Genomic DNA, 24,002 nt, shown 5'->3' on the forward strand with positions numbered 1-24,002 from the left:
ACTCAAATATTAAGCAACATGATTAACATTTCGGTAATCAAGCACGTATATATATATATATATATATATACTTTATTTTATTTAAAAATTTTCGTAGTTACATCTCATCAAATATGTTTGAAAAAAATACAAAGTTTGTACGTAACTTGACACATTTTCCTTCTGTTAAAACTACACATCGGGCAGTGATTACCACCCTCTCATATTTTTAATATGTCAACCATCATATAAATTTCTTCAACACAGATGGTGGACATATTAAAAACACGAGGGGGTGGTAATCACTGCCCGATGTAGTTTTAACAAAATGAAAATGTGTCAAGATATGAGATGTAACTACGAAAATTTTAAATTGTCTCGTTTATATTGAAACAATTGTAATATCTGAAAAAATACAAATATGAAGTTATTCCTTCTTGTTGTTTTTGGTTTTTGCCAGTATATATATATATATATATATATATATATATATATATATATATATATAACTACTTCATTTACTCACATAAATTTAATATACGAAAGTATAGATTTATGCGTAAACTTTAAGTGTTTACTGCAAAAGTGCTCAATACATAGGTAGAGCTAGTTAGTAATTTATAAAATTTGCTATCCTGTACTTTAAAGAACCTCAAAATCTATTAAACTGTAGACGAGAAATAGCAAACAACTGTGTTCACAAAATAAAACTTACTCTAGGATAGCGATACAAAATAGCTTTAAAACTAACAATAACAATGGAAAACAAACAAATAAATAAATTAAATAAACATGAATATACATAAACGATCATACATATATGTATATATATGTATATATGTATATATATGTGCATGTATGTGTGTACACATAGGTATATTTATATATATATAAAAAAAAAGGAAGGAAAAGATATACCTTAAACCACTAACCTAGTTCTAAAACAGATCCTTTGTTCGATAAAATGCATGCCCATTGGCTGATAGGAAGGGGCACGGTGGATACTAGAAAGCTGATTGGCTAACTAGAAATCCTCAACATATATAAAAACAAGAAGCAACCACAGAATTCGCGCATAAGCCTGACGAATCCTATAGTGGATGAAACGCAGAATATTCAGTGTAGCTTAATCGCCATATATATTTTATGAATTACTTACTATATATATATATATATATATATATATATATATATATATATATATAGAGAGAGAGAGAGAGAGAGAGAGAGAGAGATAGATACTAGCCACAGACCTGATGTTGTGTTGCCTGGGATTAAATAGATTCAACAATAATCTTTAAATTATGGTGGTAATTTAAAGACAACTTGAGATTATCATCATATGGATTGGTGAGTGTTTAAATAAGACAATCCTCCCAAGCATTATCTCCTCCTCTTTTACTTATAGGCTTTAATATTATATTAAATGTGAGTTGATGGATTGGCAAGTGTTTAATGAGACAATCCTCCCAGACATATCTTCATATTTATTCGAGCATGGAGGGGGGGGTGATAATGTGAGTTAATCAACACTTGTTTCTTGTAGCTTTTTACTTTTAGACTTTAATATTATACTAAATGCACGTTATTGATTGGCGAATATTTAATGAGACTATTCTCCCAGACATTATCTCCTTTTTTTTTGAGTCGGGGTGTGATATGCAGGGGAGAGTTACTTTCGGTGATGACGTCATTCCCCTTTCAAATTATGGTGTTAAGTGAGGACAAACTTGAGATTATCATCACATGGATTGGCAAGTATTTAATGAGACAATTATTCCAGAAATTATCTCCTCCAGTAACTTCTGGTGATGAGGTCATTCCTCTTCAAATTATGGTGTAAGGGAGGGGACACCTTGAGATGATCATCACATGGTTTGGCGAGTGTTTAAATGACACAATCCTTCCAGACATTATCTCTTCCATTTTATTCAAGTAGATGGGGGGGAAGTAGGGGGTGATAGGCAGTGGGGGGAGGGATTACTTCCAGTTATGATGTCATTCCTCTCCAAATTATGGTGTTAAGTTGGAGACAATTTAAGATTATCATCACATGGATTGGCAAGTGTTTAATTTGATAATCCTCTCAGGCATCATCTCATTTTTATTAGAGTAGGGGGGTGATAGGCTCGGGGGAAGGGGGTCGGTTACTTCCAGTGATAATGTCATTCCTCTTCAAATTTTAGTGTTAAATGGGGAATGACTTGAGATTATCATCACATGGATTGGTGAGTGTTTAAATAGGACAATCTTCCCAGACTTCATCTCCTCCTTTTTATTCGAGTAGGGGGGTAAGAGGGGTGTTAGTTCGTGTTATGACACATTTTTCATCAAATTATTGTGAGAAGTCAAGACGACTTAAGATTATCAAAGTGCTCAATATCCTAGATAGAGCAGATATGTTTAAGCGCAGCATGTCCTGGAAGAAATAATTACTTTGTTTTTTGTTATTGTGTTGTGGTATACGTTACTCAATGAAAAATGCCCAATACATGGGCAACGCCGGGTAACTCTACTAGTCTATTATATAAAGGAAAGTTGTTTGTGTGTGTGTGTGTGTTTGTTTGCATGTCTGCTTAAAACTTTCGACACACGTAACGAACAATGATAAAATTGGTATTGTTAGAAATATCTAAAAATTGGCAAAAAAAGATTAATACTTTGACCGTCAAGCTGTTTCTTGCAAGGAGGGGTCAGTTTTTGTATCAACATTTTTGAAAAGTCATTCATGCCTCGCAATCTCGTAGAAATCATGTTATTTTGAAGTGTTACAAGTTTGAGCCTGACTACTGCGGCTAATTTTTTTTTTTTTTGCGCACGCACAAGCACTCGCTGCTATTTTCATTTTTCTTAGGGGGGTTGGTTGCTCAATAGCCTTACTATACCACCTCTCCATACCCAGGCAATGTTGAGTATCCATGCTAGTCATACATAAAATGCAGGCTTTAAAATACGAAGCAAAAGAAGTATCTTGGTGTTATATTTCTGCTGTGTTTAAGAGAATGACAACATAATGACTGACAAAAATATATGTCTTTATTCTTAGTGACAGTTATGGATGGTCGATGTTAGAAGGGAGATGCACATATGCAAATTCAATGGGTTAATTCTTTTCGGCCCAATTGTCAACCAACCACGATATTCTTTTTGGTTTTTATTATATAAGCATTTGTGACCACATGGTCAGTGTAACCCGACTGCCAGGTTTATTCGGCAATTGTCGTTTGATGAGACTAACCTGCCTTTGCTTACACTTGTGAAACGTTTTGCCAAAAATGAACTTTCAAACATCATACTTTTTACTTTCTGACAATTTTTAAATTTGTTGCTTTTACATGGAGGTACCCGCCAGGTTTCTAATTTTTAATTAAATGATCTTTTGATACATTCGATAATTATAATTGTTCTACAGGTGCAAGCTTTTTGTCAAAATGATCTATCAGTCCACACAGCACATTATAATGTCAGGTGCATGATTTTTATTCAAATGACCTTTTAGTACATTTGATAATGCGGGTGCACACGTTTTGTCAAAAATTATTTCTTGGCATACAAAACGTTCCAATATCCAACAATGATTAAAAGAATAATATGTATTTTGCTGGTGTGGATCTGAAGAAAATGGACAGCAAAACCAGAAGAGCACTACAATTATTGAATAAAGGAAGAATCTATCAGGTATATGTACACAATATGATCATGTATGGAAGTAAAACTTGGCCAATTGATGACATTCGAAAATGCCTGGAAATAAATGATATACTGTAAATAATATGCTGGATATGTAAAATGATATACTGTAAATAATATGCTGGATATGTAAAATGATATACTGTAAATAATGTGCTGGATATGTAAAATGATATACTGTAAATAATGTGCTGGATATGTAAAATGATATACTGTAAATAATATGCTGGATATGTAAAATGATATACTGTAAATAATGTGCTGGATATGTAAAATGATATAGTGTAAATAATGTGCTGGATATGTAAAATGATATACTGTAAATAATGTGCTGGATATGTAAAATGATATACTGTAAATAATGTGCTGGATATGTAAAATGATATACTGTAAATAATATGCTGGATATGTAAAATGATATACTGTAAATAATGTGCTGGATATGTAAAATGATATACTGTAAATAATATGCTGGATATGTAAAATGATATACTGTAACTAATGTGCTGGATATGTAAAATGATATACTGTAAATAACATGCTGGATATGTAAAATGATATACTGTAAATAATATGCTGGATATGTAAAATGATATACTGTGAATAATGTGCTGGATATGTAAAATGATATACTGTAGATAATATGCTGGATATGTAAAATGAAATACTGTAAATAATATGCTGGATATGTAAAATGATATACTGTAAATGATATGCTGGATATGTAAAATGATATACTGTAGATAATATGCTGGATATGTAAAATGATATACTGTAGATAATATGCTGGATATGTAAAATGATATACTGTAAATGATATGCTGGATATGTAAAATGATATACTGTAAATAATATGCTGGATATGTAAAATGATATACTGTAAATAATGTGCTGGATATGTAAAATGATATACTGTAAATAATGTGCTGGATATTTAAAATGATATACTGTAAATAATGTGCTGGATATGTAAAATGATATACTGTAAATAATGTGCTGGATATGTAAAATGATATACTGTAAATAATGTGCTGGATATGTAAAATGATATACTGTAAATAATGTGCTGGATATGTAAAATGATATACTGTAAATAATGTGCTGGATATGTAAAATGATATACTGTAAATAATGTGCTGGATATGTAAAATGATATACTGTAAATAATGTGCTGGATATGTAAAATGATATACTGTAAATAATGTGCTGGATATGTAAAATGATATACTGTAAATAATATGCTGGATATGTAAAATGATATACTGTAAATAATATGCTGGATATGTAAAATGATATACTGTAAATAATATGCTGGATATGTAAAATGATATACTGTAAATAATATGCTGGATATGTAAAATGATATACTGTAAATAATGTGCTGGATATGTAAAATGATATACTGTAAATAATGTGCTGGATATGTAAAATGATATACTGTAAATAATGTGCTGGATATGTAAAATGATATACTGTAAATAATATGCTGGATATGTAAAATGATATACTGTAAATAATATGCTGGATATGTAAAATGATATACTGTAAATAATGTGCTGGATATGTAAAATTATATACTGTAAATAATATGCTGGATATGTAAAATGATATACTGTAAATAATGTGCTGGATATGTAAAATGATATACTGTAAATAATGTGCTGGATATGTAAAATGATATACTGTAAATAATATGCTGGATATGTAAAATGATATACTGTAACTAATGTGCTGGATATGTAAAATGATATACTGTAAATAATGTGCTGGATATGTAAAATGATATACTGTAAATAATGTGCTGGATATGTAAAATGATATACTGTAAATAATGTGCTGGATATGTAAAATGATATACTGTAAATAATATGCTGGATATGTAAAATGATATACTGTAAATAATGTGCTGGATATGTAAAATGATATACTGTAAATAATGTGCTGGATATGTAAAATGATATACTGTAAATAATATGCTGGATATGTAAAATGATATACTGTAAATAATGTGCTGGATATGTAAAATGATATACTGTAAATAATGTGCTGGATATGTAAAATGAGTCAAATAAAATATATAAATCGGCTTAAATCTGAATTTGGATGATATAGAGAGATGTATGCAGAACAGCAGATGTTATTTGTATGGCTACGTTGAATTAATAGATAAAACTTCTTTGATTCATACATGTAGAAAAGTTGAAATAATAAAGTTAGTTGAAAGAGGTAGGACAAGAAAAACATGGACGGAAATGAGAATGATGGACATAAGAGAAATAAAGACTTTATCAGATATTAGATTAGTTTTGAAGTCAATTTCTAAAATCCATTCAACAAATGGCCGCATGTAAAATGGATATTATACTGTATATGATGATGTCATTTTAAAGCCAGAAAGCATATTGGACTAAATATAGTCAAAACAGAAATATCAATGCTGATAAAGTAACAAAAAATAAATAAAATAATGTAAAAAATAAGATATTTTAAATTTTCTTGAATGACCTTTTAGTACATTTGATAATGCGGGTGCACACGTTTTGTCAAAAATTATTTCTTGGCATACAAAACGTTCCAATATCCAACAATGATTAAAAGAATAATATGTATTTTGCTGGTGTGGATCTGAAGAAAATGGACAGCAAAACCAGAAGAGCACTACAATTATTGAATAAAGGAAGAATCTATCAGGTATATGTACACAATATGATCATGTATGGAAGTAAAACTTGGCCAATTGATGACATTCGAAAATGCCTGGAAATAAATGATATACTGTAAATAATATGCTGGATATGTAAAATGATATACTGTAAATAATATGCTGGATATGTAAAATGATATACTGTAAATAATGTGCTGGATATGTAAAATGATATACTGTAAATAATGTGCTGGATATGTAAAATGATATACTGTAAATAATATGCTGGATATGTAAAATGATATAGTGTAAATAATGTGCTGGATATGTAAAATGATATACTGTAAATAATGTGCTGGATATGTAAAATGATATACTGTAAATAATGTGCTGGATATGTAAAATGATATACTGTAAATAATATGCTGGATATGTAAAATGATATACTGTAAATAATGTGCTGGATATGTAAAATGATATACTGTAAATAATATGCTGGATATGTAAAATGATATACTGTAACTAATGTGCTGGATATGTAAAATGATATACTGTAAATAACATGCTGGATATGTAAAATGATATACTGTAAATAATATGCTGGATATGTAAAATGATATACTGTGAATAATGTGCTGGATATGTAAAATGATATACTGTAGATAATATGCTGGATATGTAAAATGAAATACTGTAAATAATATGCTGGATATGTAAAATGATATACTGTAAATGATATGCTGGATATGTAAAATGATATACTGTAGATAATATGCTGGATATGTAAAATGATATACTGTAAATAATATGCTGGATATGTAAAATGATATACTGTAAATAATATGCTGGATATGTAAAATGATATACTGTAAATAATGTGCTGGATATGTAAAATGATATACTGTAAATAATGTGCTGGATATGTAAAATGAGTCAAATAAAATATATAAATCGGCTTAAATCTGAATTTGGATGATATAGAGAGATGTATGCAGAACAGCAGATGTTATTTGTATGGCTACGTTGAATTAATAGATAAAACTTCTTTGATTCATACATGTAGAAAAGTTGAAATAATAAAGTTAGTTGAAAGAGGTAGGACAAGAAAAACATGGACGGAAATGAGAATGATGGACATAAGAGAAATAAAGACTTTATCAGATATTAGATTAGTTTTGAAGTCAATTTCTAAAATCCATTCAACAAATGGCCGCATGTAAAATGGATATTATACTGTATATGATGATGTCATTTTAAAGCCAGAAAGCACATTGGACTAAATATAGTCAAAACAGAAATATCAATGCTGATAAAGTAACAAAAAATAAATAAAATAATGTAAAAAATAAGATATTTTAAATTTTCTTGAATCTGTCTTCTGATATATTTATCCATTAAATTGTAAAATCTTAATATTCCATTTAAAACTAAATGAATTCTACAGTCAATGAGCTAATGAACACACCTTACTAGAAAATTCATTATATCAAATAATGTTTTAGAGACATCATGCAGTTTGTTCCATATGAAGGAATTTAAAAGCTAAAAATAACAAAAGTGTCTTCAAGTTCAAAGTTAAAGTGACTTACCTTGTGTGGCTGTACTGGCTTTAAAGATCGACTAAAATATTTGAATTCATTTTTATTTTTATGAACCTGTACTCGTTCACCATCATATTTGATTTCTGCATAAAAGCCACTTGGACATTTTCTCATTGCCATTTCCACAGAGCGACAAGGTTCAGCCTAAATAAAACAAACATTAGAAAATAGTGTTTGCCTTTGAAATCGTTGGTTGTTTTTGTTTTACGGCATATCAACCCTTTTCAGGTTATTTAATGCCGAATCTGGTGATTTTGAAGAAAAAATTTTTAATAGATTATATTGTTTTTTTTGCAAGTCAGTTTCTATTTAACCCATAGTTGGGACCCTAACAAGTACTACCACTCCGAGTCAGAGTGGACCTGGGAGCAATGGCAATTAAAGGGTGGCTCCACACTCCCCAGAGCCCGCAAACTGGGGCCTCACCATCGGATATAGTTTAAGGTCATATCCAGGACCCCTTTGAAATGAAAGCAAATTATATAAAAACTAACAGGACTACCTTGCAATTCCCATGGACAAACAAAAAAATATATAAAAGACAAATAAAAGCGAAGTTAAAGTGTATGTAACATCTTTATTTGAAAACTTTTTTTACTGTTTTCTCTCTTTCTTTAACTCTTGTCCTTTTCTTAATGTCTTCCTCAATCCCTTTCAACTCAACCCTACCTATGTGACAGTGTCACTGGATGTAGCAATAATGATGACGATGACGATGATGGTGGTGATAATAATGATGATGATCGAAAGAGCATTGTTAAGTAATGATGATGATAGAAAGAGCATTGTTAAGAAATTATTTGTGGATATAATGAATTGATAAAGGGAAGTCTATTTCATTCCATGGCAATTGAGGTTGACATAAACGGTCATTAAGAACACATTACTGGAAAAGTTGACGTTTTGAAATATAAAGATATCTCAAAAAATGTTTCTTGAGTGGTAAAGTTATTTGTGGATCTCCTGAAATATAGGTAAGATGTTATGGCTAGAAAAAACAAGATGGTAGATATGAATTCAAATGGCCATTAATTGGTTATTCCCAAAAGATAATTTATTTGCTTTTTACTTATACAAAAATGGCATTTGGGGAAACCCTTGATTATGAAAATGAAACAAGAGGAGAAGGGGCCCTCCCACGTGAGTGATGGTGTAAGGTAGAGACTCAATAGAGGGTGACGTCAATCAACTTTCCTGTTGAGAATGGTGGTCAGAGATACAGATCTGAGGAAGAAGAAAGGGAAAATTTTTTTAGAGTTTGAGAATTTAAAAATCTGCCTAAGGTTGATCCACTAAGAATTACAAAAAAATGAAATTTTGTGGATCCACCTGATTCTCAATATAATGAAAGGCACAAATAGCCTCAAGGACACACTCCACCTGACCGCCGGGGAACTAACACCATTCAGAGAAAAGAAATACACATGACTTAAGTCTCACTCAGTTCCAAGCCACTGAATCCACACTGTGAAGAGACAAGCCTCCAGAGTTAAGATTGACCGCCCCAACTCTACTAATAGAAGCCGCCGGTGCCATAGCATCTGCATCTTGAGTCAGAAACTTATGAAGAATCAGTTTTGTAACTTTCAGTGAATAATTATCCTGTGTTTTTTATACAACAAGCCCTGTTATCGACTTGTTATTCTTTTCTTCTTTTGGCTTGAAATGACCTCTACTTTTCAGTGATGTTGACTTGAGAGACAAAGGCAGAACGGATCATGCATTCTATCAAAAGCAACATGGGGAGAGTAGCAACCTGTCTGACCGGATCCTCTCATTAACCAACACTCTCGTCAAAGCAACCAAACAAGATCCAGAGCAGACAAATCTGGAGATATTACTCACTAGACATCATTGGAGAGAAAGGGGGACATAATGCATAATGCTGAATATTTTATCCCTACCTTCTACTCCTTGATAATATGAAATCCATATTTGTTTTAATGTAATTTATGTAATGCCGGAAATTCTACTTGCTCCTCCTACTCCTTAATAATACAATGAAAGCTATATTTGTTTTAATGTATTCTTCAGTATTGCCAAATTTTTTTTATTTCTATCCACTACTCCTTAATAATGAAATCCATATTTCTTATCATTTATTCTAGAGTAATGCTGAATTATTTTTTACCCCCCTACTTCTTAATAATATAATGGAACCTATATTTGTTTTAATGAAGGAATGGCAATTTTTTTTATTCCTCCTTCCTATTCTGTAGCTCATATTTGTTTTAATGTATTTTGGATATTACCGATTTTTTTATTCTTATCTCCCACCCCTTAATAATATAATGAAACCTGTGTTTATTTTAATGCATTTTTGGGTAATGCCAAATTTTTTATAACCATATCTCATACTCCTTAATAATATAATGAAAACCCATATTTAATGTGTTCTTGAATAATGCTAAATTTTTTATTCCTACTTCCTACTTCTTAAGAATATAATAAAGCACATATTTGTTTTAATGTATTCTTGAGTAATGCCAAATTTTTTATCACTGTCTACTCCTTAATAATATGATAGAAACTTATATTTGTTTTAATTTATTTTGGGTTTATCCCCACACTCTACTCTTTAATAATATAATTAAACCTATATTTGTTTTAATGTATTCCTTGGCAATGTAAGTTGTTAATTCAATACCGTTTTGTATCATTTTTTTTTATTTGCTTTACTACTTAAAGGTTATTTCAATCACTGAAATGTATTATGATTGCAAATCTTTATTTTACAATAATGTCAATGATCATTTGTTATTTTGAGAAGTTGTTATAAATATTTTCAAAGAAAAATACTAAAAATATAGAAGCATACAGATGCAATTAGCATTTTACTCCTAAAATAATTGTATTGTATACTTCCATGTGACATGTACTTATGCTGTGATAGACTGAAAGTACATTTCCAAAGGAATATGCTTGACTCTAAGACTACTAATATTTTTAAGTGTTTTCATGACTTGTGGAAAATCTTTACAAGCAAGGACATAGAAATGCCTGGTGGAGTTACTCACTTGGCAAGATGAACTTGCAGATCTTGTTAGATTATTCAAGCAGAAAAAAGAAAATCTGATGTAAAAACTGTTTTCAATTCAGATGTCACTGAACCACTTAATTTTAGTCTTTCTAGAACAAAAATATTCATTTAGGGTTTACAATCTATATATCTATAAAAGTGAAATTGTCTGTACATCTGTCCATGTGTGTACATTCCCCTACCAAATTACTCTGTCAATTTTCTGTCTACAGACTCAAGATTTGACATAAGGGGCATTGATATTTGGGAAAATCTTTTTAATCGGTTTTCGGACAGAAATTTGGCTGTCAAAGGGTCAAAGTTCAACGATTTGACCTTTGAGAACTCTACCACGCTCCTCTGCCAATTTTAGGTCTAAACACTTGAAATTTTAGATGTAGGTTACTTAAACATGGATCATACTTTTTAACTTGATTTGAGCCCAAAACAATAAATGTTATGGGGTCAAATTGAGGTCAAAGTTTAAAAAATTTGACCTCTCAGCCAATTTTTGGTCTAGACATTTGAAATTTTACATAAAGTGTATTCAGACATAGGGCAAGCTTTTTAATCAGTTTTTGGCCGAAAATTTGACTACCAAGGGGTCAAAGTTCAAAAGATTTAACCTTTGCGGTTTTTAGCAAACTATTCAGCCAATTTTGGGTCTAAACATTTGAAATTTTACATAAAGAGTATTCAGACATGTGGCAAGCTTTTTAATCAGATTTTGGGCGAAAATTTGGTTACCAAGAGGTCAAAGATGAAAGAGTTGATCTTTGCAGACTCTACCAAACTCCTCCGCCAATTTTGGGTCTAAACACTTGAAATTTTAGATGTAAGTTACCTGGACATGAGTCAAACTTTATATATATATATATATATATATATATATATATATATATATATATATATATATATATGCACATAAAGTTATAAACAGTACATAGGGCCCGAACAAAGCTGAGCTGAACTGCAAATGCATCTATAAAAACATGCTATTGTATGATGATAGATAAAGTGAGATAGAGTGAGAGAATCTAGTAAATTTGTGGCACTAGCATGACTGGATGATGATGGTCCTGGCAAGTTCTGGGTTTAAGGTTTCCAACAGAATCAATCACGTATCCGACATAGCTGTATTAACAAAATGAATCTTTTAAACACAACCTTGTATAAAACAACGGTTGATAGTGCAACTAGTTGGAATATGTGTTGTTGTCATAAAATTAGATGACATTTAGTGCCAACTAATATGATACGGAGTAACTTCCATGGCATACAAGCCACATTTAGTGCCATGATATGACAACATTGGCTATTTCCTTCAGATACTTAGAAAGATTAGTCAATATCCTTTTAGTTTTCCTCACACATAATTAAAACAAATCATTAGAAAATTCCTATTCTAATATTTATCTCCCAGCCAAGGAAATAAAACATTTCTTTTTATAAGTTTTGTGTCATTTCTTGCAACAGTATTTTACAAGCTGTATAATTACATAATCATAGAAAATTAAAATATTTCACATTGATAAGTATCATCAACTCAACAAGGGTTATCACTCAATGAGGAACCCCTCCCTGGACTTTAGCCATCTAACTCTATCCCGAGCTATTAGCTACCATGTGGGACATGTGTTGTATCAGGTCATCTCTCCATCTTGTTCTTGGTCTTCCCTTTGGCTTCTTATGTTCACGAGGTGTCCATTCCGTTGTCCTGATGAACTATCTGTTGTCTGGCTATCTGCTCTGCCCATCTGTGTTTTCATGTTTTGATGCCAGTATTGATGTCGATAACTCTTGTTTGTAGGCAGATCCAGATGTTTGTCTTTCTGTCTTGTACAGTGATGCCTAACATTATCCTCTCCATCTTCTGTCAGGGCCAATGTTTTACTACCATAGATCATCACAGGTGAAGATCTTCCCTTTGATCGACATATTTGCTTTTCGGCTTCTCATGATATTCTCCACTTTCCCAAAAGCTGCCCATCCCAATGCTATCCTTCTCTTTATCTCAGAGAGGAGATCTCCATCTTTCGTAATTTTCTTTCCCAAGTAGATATAGCTTTTAACTTCTTCAATGGTCTTTCCATCAACAATTATTGACAACTTGATAGCATGCTTAGTCTTGCTAAAATGCATGTTAAGGCCAACCAGTTAGCTCTTAGAGTGGATGTTGATTAGAATGTCATTTAGTTCCTGAGGAGCGTGTGCCATCAGCGAAGATGAGATGTGACAGGTGTTTGCCATTGATGTTGACTCCCCTACTCTCCCACTTAATCTGACTGATTATCGCATCCTGGATGGAAACTGAAGAGTTTTGGTGAAATGTTGTCAACTTGTCTTGCTCTTATTTCCAGCTTGATTTTGTTGCTGTCATGATGTAGCTTTAAAGTAGAGGTAGCCCACTGTACAGATCTTTCAGTAAGGTGATGTAGATAAAGTCAACTCCTTGGTTCTCAAGGGCAGTGAACAGTGGATCAAACTCTATAGAGTCAAAAGCCTTTTCGTAATCCACAAAGGCAAAGCACAGTGGGATCTTGTATTCATTGGCTTTCTCTTGCAGTTGCCTGATATGGCCGAGGGTGGAGTAACCTGCTTGTTCTCGCGGTTGATGACTGTCTAATGCTCCTAGCATACGTCTTAGCAAGACTTGTGAGAATACCTTGTATGTCACCGGCAGAAGGCTGATAATTCTTAATATCTACAGTGCCTCCTTTCTTATAAATGATGACCACTGATGCAGTCTTCTATTTACCTGGCACTTTCCTACTGGAGAGGCACTTATTAAACAGTCTTGTAAACATCTCAACAATGGGTTCACCACTGCTCTGCAGTAACACCATCCTCTCCTGTTGCCTTGCCTGACTTCAGTCGCTTAATAGCTGCTCTCACTTCCGATGGGAGGATGGGTGGAGGATGTTCCTCAGATTTGTCCAGTGCATGAAGAGTTGGAGTGTGTCTTAGTTGTCTGGTGGCATAAAGGTTAGCATAAAACTTCTCGCACCTTGAAACAATTCTGAGTCATGGATGAGAGTGCCATCTTCTTTGAGATAGGTGATGTTGTTTCTACAAAGATGCTGCCATTTTCTGATGAACTTAATGCCTTTGTTTACTCCAAAGGCTTATAGTATCTGTTGTTCATTGAAATTTCTTTTGCCATTCTGTATCTTAGAGTCTTGCATGTCTCAATGTACTCGATGTACATTTGTACGACTTCTTTTCATCTGTTGTCGTTTCTCTCTCACTTGTTTTGTAATTGTAATTTGTCTGGTTTCTCTGATTTGTATTGGCCAGTTGTTTCTGGTGCAACCCGGGTGATCTCTGATATCACTTTGTTGTAGTCAGTGTTTGGATCTCCTGATGTTGCTAGCATCACAAATCTGTTGGATAGTAGCAGCTGGAACTGTGATGACTTGTCTGTTAGACCCTGGATGTTTTATTTCTTGTGTCGTTTGATAAACTTTGTTCTCTCTAGCTTGGTGTCTATGGTAAGAGACATTCTGATCATTCGGTGGTCACTTCCTGTTTTTAAAGTATTTCCTATTCCAACCTTGGCATTGAAATCTCCCATAAGGATGGTTTGACTGGCTTTGCTGGTAAAAATATTTCTTTTTACCAGCAAAAAATATAACTTTCTTTTTACCAGCAAAAAATATAACTTTCTTTTTACCAGCAAAAAATATAACTTTCTTTTTACCAGCAAAAAATATAACTTTCTTTTTACCAGCAAAAAATATAACTTTCTTTTTACCAGCAAAAAATATAACTTTCTTTTTACCAGCAAAGCCAGTCACACCATCCTTATGGGAGATTTCAATGCCAAGGTTGGAATAGGAAATACTTTAGAATCATGTACTGGTCCATATGGAAAAGGAACAGCAGAGGTGACATCTTTGTTAACTTTGCATTTTCATAGACCATCTCCACCTCATCAGTATGACCTGTTGTTGGAAGCTAAACCTGAATTATGTTGATGAGGTATCCCTAAACCTTGATCCTGATACCCACTCTGTCTTATTAAAGTTTGTGATATTTCCTGCAATATTCTTGTTGACCAAAAAACCAACCACATTGTAGGAGGTGTTCCTACTCTTATAGTATAAGTGGTGTCCACTGTTGTTAAGGATGAGACATTCTTCATCCTTGCATCTGGTTTCACACACTCTTATAATATCAAATTTGATCTTCTGTAGTTCATCCTCTAATTCGGTGACTCTAACGTCAGTAGACAGTGATCTTGTGTTGTACATTCCAAGGTTCAATTTCCAATGACAGTCTGTCCGAACCCAGAGATTTTTAGCACCCTCTGTTCTATGGCTGTGCCGATGGCTGCCAGAAATGATGGCTCAAGAACTGCTGGGGATTGAGGGTCATTTTTTATTCTTGTACATCAAAGTCCTGGGGTTTTGTCATACTCACCACGCTTGGCCTGTGGGTTGGTGAGGGTATTTAACCCACAGCTGGAGGGGTTTGCTAGATGGCCGGTGGCACTTGGTGCTTATCTGCCCTTAAATAGGTTTTGTTTTTAGTCCTGCTGTCTAACCACCCTCCTCATCAAGCTTGCTTGATGAGAGGTGCCGAGTTAGTCGCCAACAACCCGACCATGGACAGATGGTACTGATTTACATGTTACTAGTAGCATTCTCATGAATGACCCGACGGCATGATGACATATTTCACACATTATTTTACAAATGAATAAATGTAGAACGAACGAAGAGAAACTCCAACAGGTTAGCATTAAATACGGCTGGATTTTTTTTTTTAGTAAGATGTTTGTTTACTAGTATATTAATCTACAAATAAGAAGGTCCATATAGAACTACTGGATTTTCCTTCCTACAGCTTTTGCAATATTTCAAAGACCATATCAAAGGAAAGAATACTATGTTTCAAGTATTTTGGCAATTAAATTATGTACCCAACCATCCAACGAAAAGTATTAAAACATTTTATATTGTTTTAGTACCTCCAAATACATTTTTGGTTTGCACTTTCAATCAAGATATAATTCATTGCAAGATATTTTTAAAAAATAATTACAATGTATTATTCTGATCATTAATAATTAATTAATAATTACAACATAGGGGAAACATTACTATTTGTCAAGATAATAAAAAGTAATAATATGCAATGATTGCTTAGGTACTATTGACAAACTATAGAAACATACATCAACTTACCAACATTGGCAAAACAGGTGTCATAAGAGAAGCTCGAACAGAAAGGGCTTTGCTTCCTAAACCAAACTTTTCAACAGAGTTACGATTAGCAAGTACTCTGTCAACAACATCTTGTAAATTACGAGAAGCTTGAAATGCTGGGTATGCATTTGGGTCAAGACCATCAAGACTAAAAATAAAACAATGGAAAAACAATTTTTTAATTGTGTAACAAAGAGTGAATAAAAAAAATGGTCATCGATTATATCTTTTTTTTTTAAATTTAATATGATTAATAGATTCAACTTTTCTAAATAGATATCAATTATGCACAAGAGATAGACAAATTTTCTACACTTTATAGATTTAACAGATTTAAGAAAAGATTTTCTAATCTTTTGTTAAATTAAAATTTATTTGAAATTTTCAGACTTTGATCTGCGAAAATAATTAAAACAGGGTCTGTGATTACTAAGAAATCAATGGGAATATTGACAGATTCTCTCACTATTCTGGAGAGAAAAAATTCATTTAGCACCAGATGGCAAAATAAATTTCAAAAAAAAAAAAAAAACTATAAGTATCTGAGGAATCATCATATTTGAGTCACATTAAATAATAATATATAATAAATATATAAATATTAAATAATAATATATAATAAATATATAAATATTAAATAATGATATATAATAAATATATAAATATTAAATAATAATATATAATAAATATATAAACATTAAATAATAATATATAATAAATATATAAATATTAAATAATATATTGGTAAAAAACTTTTAACACAGAGAGATCTCATTTATGGAATAATTGAAAGTGGAAAGAAATAAATACTTTGTTAAGTATATATTACTGAGAGCATATAATCTCGGAAAAATAAATGAAAGTTATTGAGGAAACTGTTTTACTGACACATTAAAATATATCTGGCGTGAACTAACGTTTCAAGTAAAATTGTTTTGTAGTTATTATCATCAACATCAGTGAAATTACCCATTTTTCAATCAGATTAACTGATTGCCGGGCATGCAGCCAACTTTAAAAAAACAAAAAAACAAAATGGTCCATTTGCATAAAAAAAAAATCAACTTAGAATGGGATTGGCTCAAGAAAGTAGGGGTGCTATTCAATGTTGAATATAGTAAATTGGCTTTGCTTACTACAGAAAAAGAAATTTACTGATATTGTCTACAAGAACATCAAAAAAGTGATGGAAGCTATAGTTTGCAAGAAATATCAAGACGAGTCTCAACAAACTGTTACTAATCTATCAGATATGAGAACAAAAATTTAATGTCAAAAAGGAATATTTGTAAATCTGAGAAAAGTTTTTTTTTTTTTCAAGTTTAAAAATAAGAAGTCATTTTGAAAAATCTGGTAAAAGGATTAAAATTTACCCATAAGAAACTGCAGAAGACGACACTACAAAAGAACAAATGGATGTAATGTTTTGACAATTGAGTTATTAGCTTCCAAAGAAATTTCTTAAATATGAACATTGAAAATGAAAAAAAAAAAAAAAAAAAAAAAAAAACAATTTTATGGAAGTTAACCCCACAAGAAAAAGATATTGACTCCCTATGGAGTATAGCTTTAACATATACTGACCAATGGGTCACAAGTATATTGGGGTGGGGTGGGGGTTAAGAAATAATAGATTTATCCAGAGACTTATACTTACATCTAACACATTATTGAACAGCGTTTAGTGATAGTTATGAGCACCAGAATCATGATGTGTACTTCTGTAACTTTTGTTAATTTTACCATTTTGTTTGCCTTGATTATTATCAACCTAAGGCAACAACAGCTCTACAGACCTCCTAAATTTTATGTTTTACCTATTCACTAAAAAAAAATAACAGGATTGTCCCCAGGTGCAACATACCGGAAACCGCCTTAAATTTATTGGGTTTATTTTAGTAGCACTCCAAGGTCTCCTGATTTAATTTTTCCACTCTATAGTTATTTAAAAAAAAATAGACTTGGTGTTACCGGAGAACCATAATGATGATGATGTTCATCCATTGCATCCAATGAAGAACACAAAAGATGCAAGCAAGAAAGGTCAACAGAGTTTTATAATTATATAAATTTATCAAGTGAAAGAGACAGGGAAGGTAAAAAACTTTTCTTCTACTCTGCATTGTCAGAGAGAGAAGAGAAAGATTAAAATTTAATATAAAGATGTTATACACACTATTTAATTTCTATTTAGTCTTATATGGCTCTTGGGAATATATATAATCCCAAAAATTGCTGAATTAAATTTTATAAAAATTTAACTTTTTACACATTTCTGCGGTATAAATAGGCAAGTTTGGCATTGCTACTTCAAAGATATCTCAGCCAAAACAATATTCTTTGAGTACAAAGAATTTATAAAAACATTACATAAGTTGATACTGATTTTTCTAAAGATATATTGCAGAAATTACAGGTTTTTGGTTTCTCAAATAAATATGTCAATAAGAAGATAAAAAAATAAAAGAACAAATGATATGTAAATAACCATCATTTAATTTTTTTTTTTAATGATTTCAATTGGTGTTTCAACAAACAAATACGGATAATTCAAAAGATTTTCTAGATCGATTTCATTTAATCTATTATTCATAATAGTAAGCATTATTAGAAATATGACTTACATATGTTTGGCACCAGAGTTGATTCTGAGATCATGTTTAATGAGACGGATAACCATCTTCAAATCATTACCAGTGCACCTGATAATTACAAAAAATATTTAAGGAAAATTATAGAAACAAACAGTAAAATAGAAAATTTTAAATACAATAATGACAATTTAAAAAATTGAAACAGAAGATGACGTAAAATTTGCAAAAGCTTAAAAGCAAAATAAGTCATACATTTTTCTTGTACACAAGTGCTTAGATGAGATAGAAAGGGTCTGTTTTGACATCATAAATCCCATGTAACATATATCTGATAATATACTTGCATCAGGAGTAAAAATTCAGTTCTTTCTAATTGACTTTGAGAGATTTGGAACATAAATTTTTACAAATAAAAATATTTATTTTCACATAACAATTCAAAATTTATTTATTTTCAAACAATTCAAAATCTTAACCTGAACTTAAATAGGCATTGATTAAATATGCTTTAATGATATCAGAATATTTTTTTGTTTGTTTGTTTGCACAGAAATGATCTAGAAATGTTACATAAATTAAGATCCAGATAACTGATTGTATGTTTTTTATATATTGGAAAAAGAAAATAAAACAACAATAACATCTTCAACCAAATATGATAGATGAGAACATGGCTGTAAAATGTCCAATTATCATGCATTCGTAGAGAGTTTGCTCAATACAAGAAATCAAACATTTTTGTTTTTATTAGTTCAAATTGAACATGCTCTATGTTTGCTCATTTTCAGTGATCTCCATTTTTAACTTCTCAATTCATGTGGATATTCAAATATCTATTCACACATTGTTCTCAGCTAACAAATAAATTGATGCAAGAACAATTTTTTTACTCATTCATCATCAATTCTAAGTGATTTTTCTTATGTTTTTCTTCATCATTTGATATTAGATGACTATGGTATAATTTTCATTAAAACATAATATGTTACAAATTTGTGACATAATCTAACCACAGGTTTTAAAAAATATGTAAAAAAAAAAAATTTTTTAAAAACAGAAAAATTAATCTTTTCTCAAAATTAATCTTTTCTCAAAATTAATCTTTTCTCAAAATTAACTCAGAGATCAAAGGCACAAGAGAATCAACAAAAACAGATATAAGACAATAAGTTTAAAATAAATATTTCCAAATATGGAAATATTAAAAAGAAAAAAAAATTTAACTGAGGAAATGGGGTTTCTAGATACAAAATACAAACAGTGTAACAACGATCAAATAAAATTCATCAGCTTTTTTTGTATGTTCTTTTCAGGTCAATGATTTTCTTGTTAAATTTAGCTGGTTGATAATATCTTCTTCTCACACATAAAAGCAGCTTATAATATCACCTTATCTTTAGGTTGAGTTTTGTCTGTCCGTTAAATTTTTCTTGTCTACTGAAGCATATCGATAGATTGATATATTTAATAAATAAAAGTTCATTTCTTTGTTTTCACATTTCTTTAGTGACTTCACTTTTCAAAATTATCAAATATCAGGACATCTTCATTTTTAAGTCTCTTTCAGCTGCTTTTTAAGTCCCATTTAGGTCAAGGTAATAAAGTGTTATCTTGAAAACATACATAAATTTCATGAGTAGATGGATGGCTAATAAAAAGACATTTCGAAAAGGGTCATTCATAGCCACTATTTGGTATACTTGCTGACACAATCAGGTTGAGAGGTACACATTATGGTCGTCACTATTTATATGCATAAAAAAATGAAAAAAAAAAAAAACAATGATCCATCTTGATTTTGTCACATTGAAAGAATGGATGAGAGTGCTTGGGTCAGTAGAGATGTAAAACAGTTAGGGTTGCAAAGTTAGTTCACAAGGGATTAGGCTTAGGGAAAAAATTTCTAAAAGCTGTTTAACACATGCCAACATGTAAAACAAGGTTAACTAACCTGACGATCAACTTTAAATAGCAACTTATATAACTCTTTTGAGTCACCTTTTGTATATCAGCAGTTAAAGAGTTCATGATGGATAAACATAACACGTACAGAAAATAATATTGAGTTCAAAATTATTCATACAATAAAACTGGTAAAAAACATGAAAAAAATTTTAAATGAGAAAATGATTTTAAAATACTTTATCTACAACTTGATTTTAATTTTTTTGTAGGAGAGCAAAACTTTATAGTCCTATCTTTTTAAGCAGGTGTGCAAAAATTTAGAACCCAGACACTAAATTTCCCTTATGGTGTGATAGATCTGTACATCTTGTTTGGTCATCCATCTAGAAGGAAAACTCTGATGTTCAACCTATGTTGCTTACCTTCTATGTCATGGCACTGGCTTATTGGCCGAAAACTTTCCTAGAGCTTGTGACTCAAACAAATTATCCTGTTTGCAAACCTAAATTACTTAAAGAGTAGGTAAGCTCTGCCTATCACCAAGTTTCTACACTCTTTCCTTTTCTATTAGCCAGTTGTAAAGGTATAATCAGGGGATCTCACCAAATTCACCCAGTGGTTGGCCTTGTTTCCTGATTAAGACAATGAACATTGTCTCCCTATCCCAATTTCTCTTTGTCTTTCTCTCAAACCGAGCAAATTGGAGATGCTTGCTTACCATTTTATGTTCATGCAACTGGACGAGGTTGCTGGCAGCACTTTTGCATAATTTAGCATTGATCTGAGAAGGATAATTACATTTTACTACAAGATTTGTTCATTTTTTTTCATATGAGGATTTAGGATGCTGAAAATGCTACTTTGAGGAATTGTAAGAAAAAAAATACTTTAAAAAAATACTTTAAAAAAAAATATTAAACTTAAAAAACAAAGAATGAAAACATTACAAAAGTAAAAGGAAGCTGTGACAACTTATTATTTTTTTACTTTAACAAAGTTTATAACATTAATAACAAAATGTTGTCTTTAACATTACAAAAAAGAATATGCAACAATAGCTGCAGATGAATTGGAGTTTATTAAATTTGTTACATTAAAAAAGTAGTCACAGCTTCCTTTTGGTTTCATGTTTGCATTTTTTTATTTTTAATAAAAAATTTTATTTAATAAAAATTACAATTCTTTTTAGAAAATGATCTGAAAACGTCTGTAGTGGAATACGATCATAAGTGAATTGTAACATTTAATGCTACTAAGACTAAACTTCTTTCCTTTAACAATTCTAAGAATTTTTTTAATCACTAATAGTCATGACTGACAATACTCTACTTTAGAGCTCATTATTCAAATTCCTTGGCTTGACATTCACAGGCAACATGAATTGAAACAAATACACTGATGACATTGCCAAGGCTGCTGCAAAGAAGGTGGACTCACTCTACCATGCTAGAAAATTACTCATAGTATCCTATATCTTTACAAAGCCACCATTCGATCATGGATGGAGTATTGTTGCCATATCTTGGCTGATGCTATTAGAGAAACTCCAAAAAAGAGTGCTCAATCTAATAGGTACCACACTATCAGCCAAACTCCAATCTGAATAAAGTACTGATTTGTTTTGTTTGTTTTTTTAAAGTTTTTTATGAGTAGTTATTATTTGGATAATTCAATTCTTTGGTGTTATTTTTAGCCAATGTAACCTCTGACCTTCTTCAGGAGTAGTGTGTTAAACTTGGTAATCTGCACCGAATTTAGGACGAAACACTTTACTTAATCCACGGGGGAAAGCATGCTCTCATTCTGTCAGCCATGATTGGGTAGAAGTCTTAAGTAATTCGCAATTGTATTCTTAGTATTGCCTGCACTGAGGATTGAATTATCAACCAGGTAGGCTTAAATGTAAGAAAGTGTTTGTAACATGAATATAGGGACAATTAAAAATTGTCTAGTTACTGAAGAATTTTCTTTGAACTCAAATAAAAAAAATACTCTATAAACCAATTTTCGTTGAGAAATAAATCAAATAGTTTTAAAATATAAAGAAATTAGTTATTTTACAAATATTTTTCTTTACCTTTACAAAATAGCAGTATTTATTATAAAATTTCTCTTAATGACATATATGTGACCAGATTTTGTATGTAATCAATGAAATACATTGGAATTTTCATTTTATCATGTGAATAACATGGATTGAAAAATCTGTACATCAGGAAAAATAAAATATCAATTTAACAGATCTTTACATGTTTTTGAAGCATGTAGTCACACAATAGTTTTCCACTTTTTTAATGCAATTTTCTGCATTATTATTGTATTCTGCAAGATCTTCCAAGCTCCACTAGTTGAATAGTAAAAGTCACACAAGGCAATGTTGCATCATATGGTCCTTCTGTTCGCATTTGCAGATAGTTGGATAAATTTTTTCACCCAATCTAGCCACATCAACTTTTGATTACCCCATTTATATTCTCAGTTAAGTGTCCTTCTCTGGACCCAGAGAGCCTCTAAGTCTGAAGAAGGAATTCTCATGTCAGTTGAGGTGTCACTGAATTAGACTTCATGTCTTTTTGTTATTTTTCATGAATATAAGTTGTCTCCAACAGATTTTGCTATTTCCATTGGCAGCCTCCTGATAGGGAAGTTATAAACCTCACTTCTACTGTGGTGGTACTTTTAGCAAAGGAGTCAGATTCATAGACTTGTTGCTATTACTCATATAGTTTATTGCTTTGGTCACAAATTCAGGTATGTGCAGCAGCCTCCTGAGATGTTGTTAAAGGACTTTGGTTGTTTTAGATCGTTGGTTAAATTTAGCTGGTTAGTTTTGGCGTCTGTTTCTGCTTCATTTCTATCCACATTATTTTTAGCATATCCTCATTTCTGACATCACAGGTGATTGTCATATTGAGGTGGTAGTAATTACTCTGAGCTCAATGGTTGTGACAACAGTCATGGAAACAAGTGGCCAAGAGTGGCGTGTGCAATACTCAAAACTCAAAATCCAACTGATAGGACACGAAAAGGCTATATATGCTCAAATTCGACCGCATTTTAATTTGCATATGTCAAATTTGAGCATATAAACAACCTGTATTTCTTTGATTAGTAAGAAGATTTTTTTTTGCTCACTCAAAGTCAAAGTCATTTTGTATGTACTTCGCATGTCAGCGGGGAAAAAGAACAACGGATTTTTTTGTGCATGAAACAGTATTCGGCAGTTAAAAATTTTAATCTCTTATGTTAATTTCATCAATCTTTGACGTTGATTCAATGACTGTCTCATTTTTTGTTAGCATGATGTTTTCATGCTTCTTATGTGGTCTATGATGATTAGCATTCCCCTCCCCTTGAGGG

At 31.4% G+C, this 24,002-nt stretch overlaps 1 protein-coding gene across 1 annotated transcript in view; it reads right to left on the bottom strand.

Moving 5' to 3' along the window:
* LOC145268858 (DNA ligase 3-like) overlaps positions 1-24,002 on the bottom strand; it is a 362,228-nt gene that overhangs the window by 185,302 nt on the left and 152,924 nt on the right. Inside the window, 3 exon segments of the mRNA XM_080124552.1 lie at positions 7,903-8,058; positions 16,123-16,291; positions 18,768-18,845. Of these exon segments, the coding sequence (XP_079980678.1) occupies positions 7,903-8,058; positions 16,123-16,291; positions 18,768-18,845 (403 nt within the window).

Source organism: Euprymna scolopes, chromosome 4, assembly GCF_053919585.1.
Source record: "Euprymna scolopes isolate OS-2025 chromosome 4, ASM5391958v1, whole genome shotgun sequence".
Taxonomy (NCBI): Eukaryota; Metazoa; Mollusca; class Cephalopoda; order Sepiida; family Sepiolidae; genus Euprymna; species Euprymna scolopes.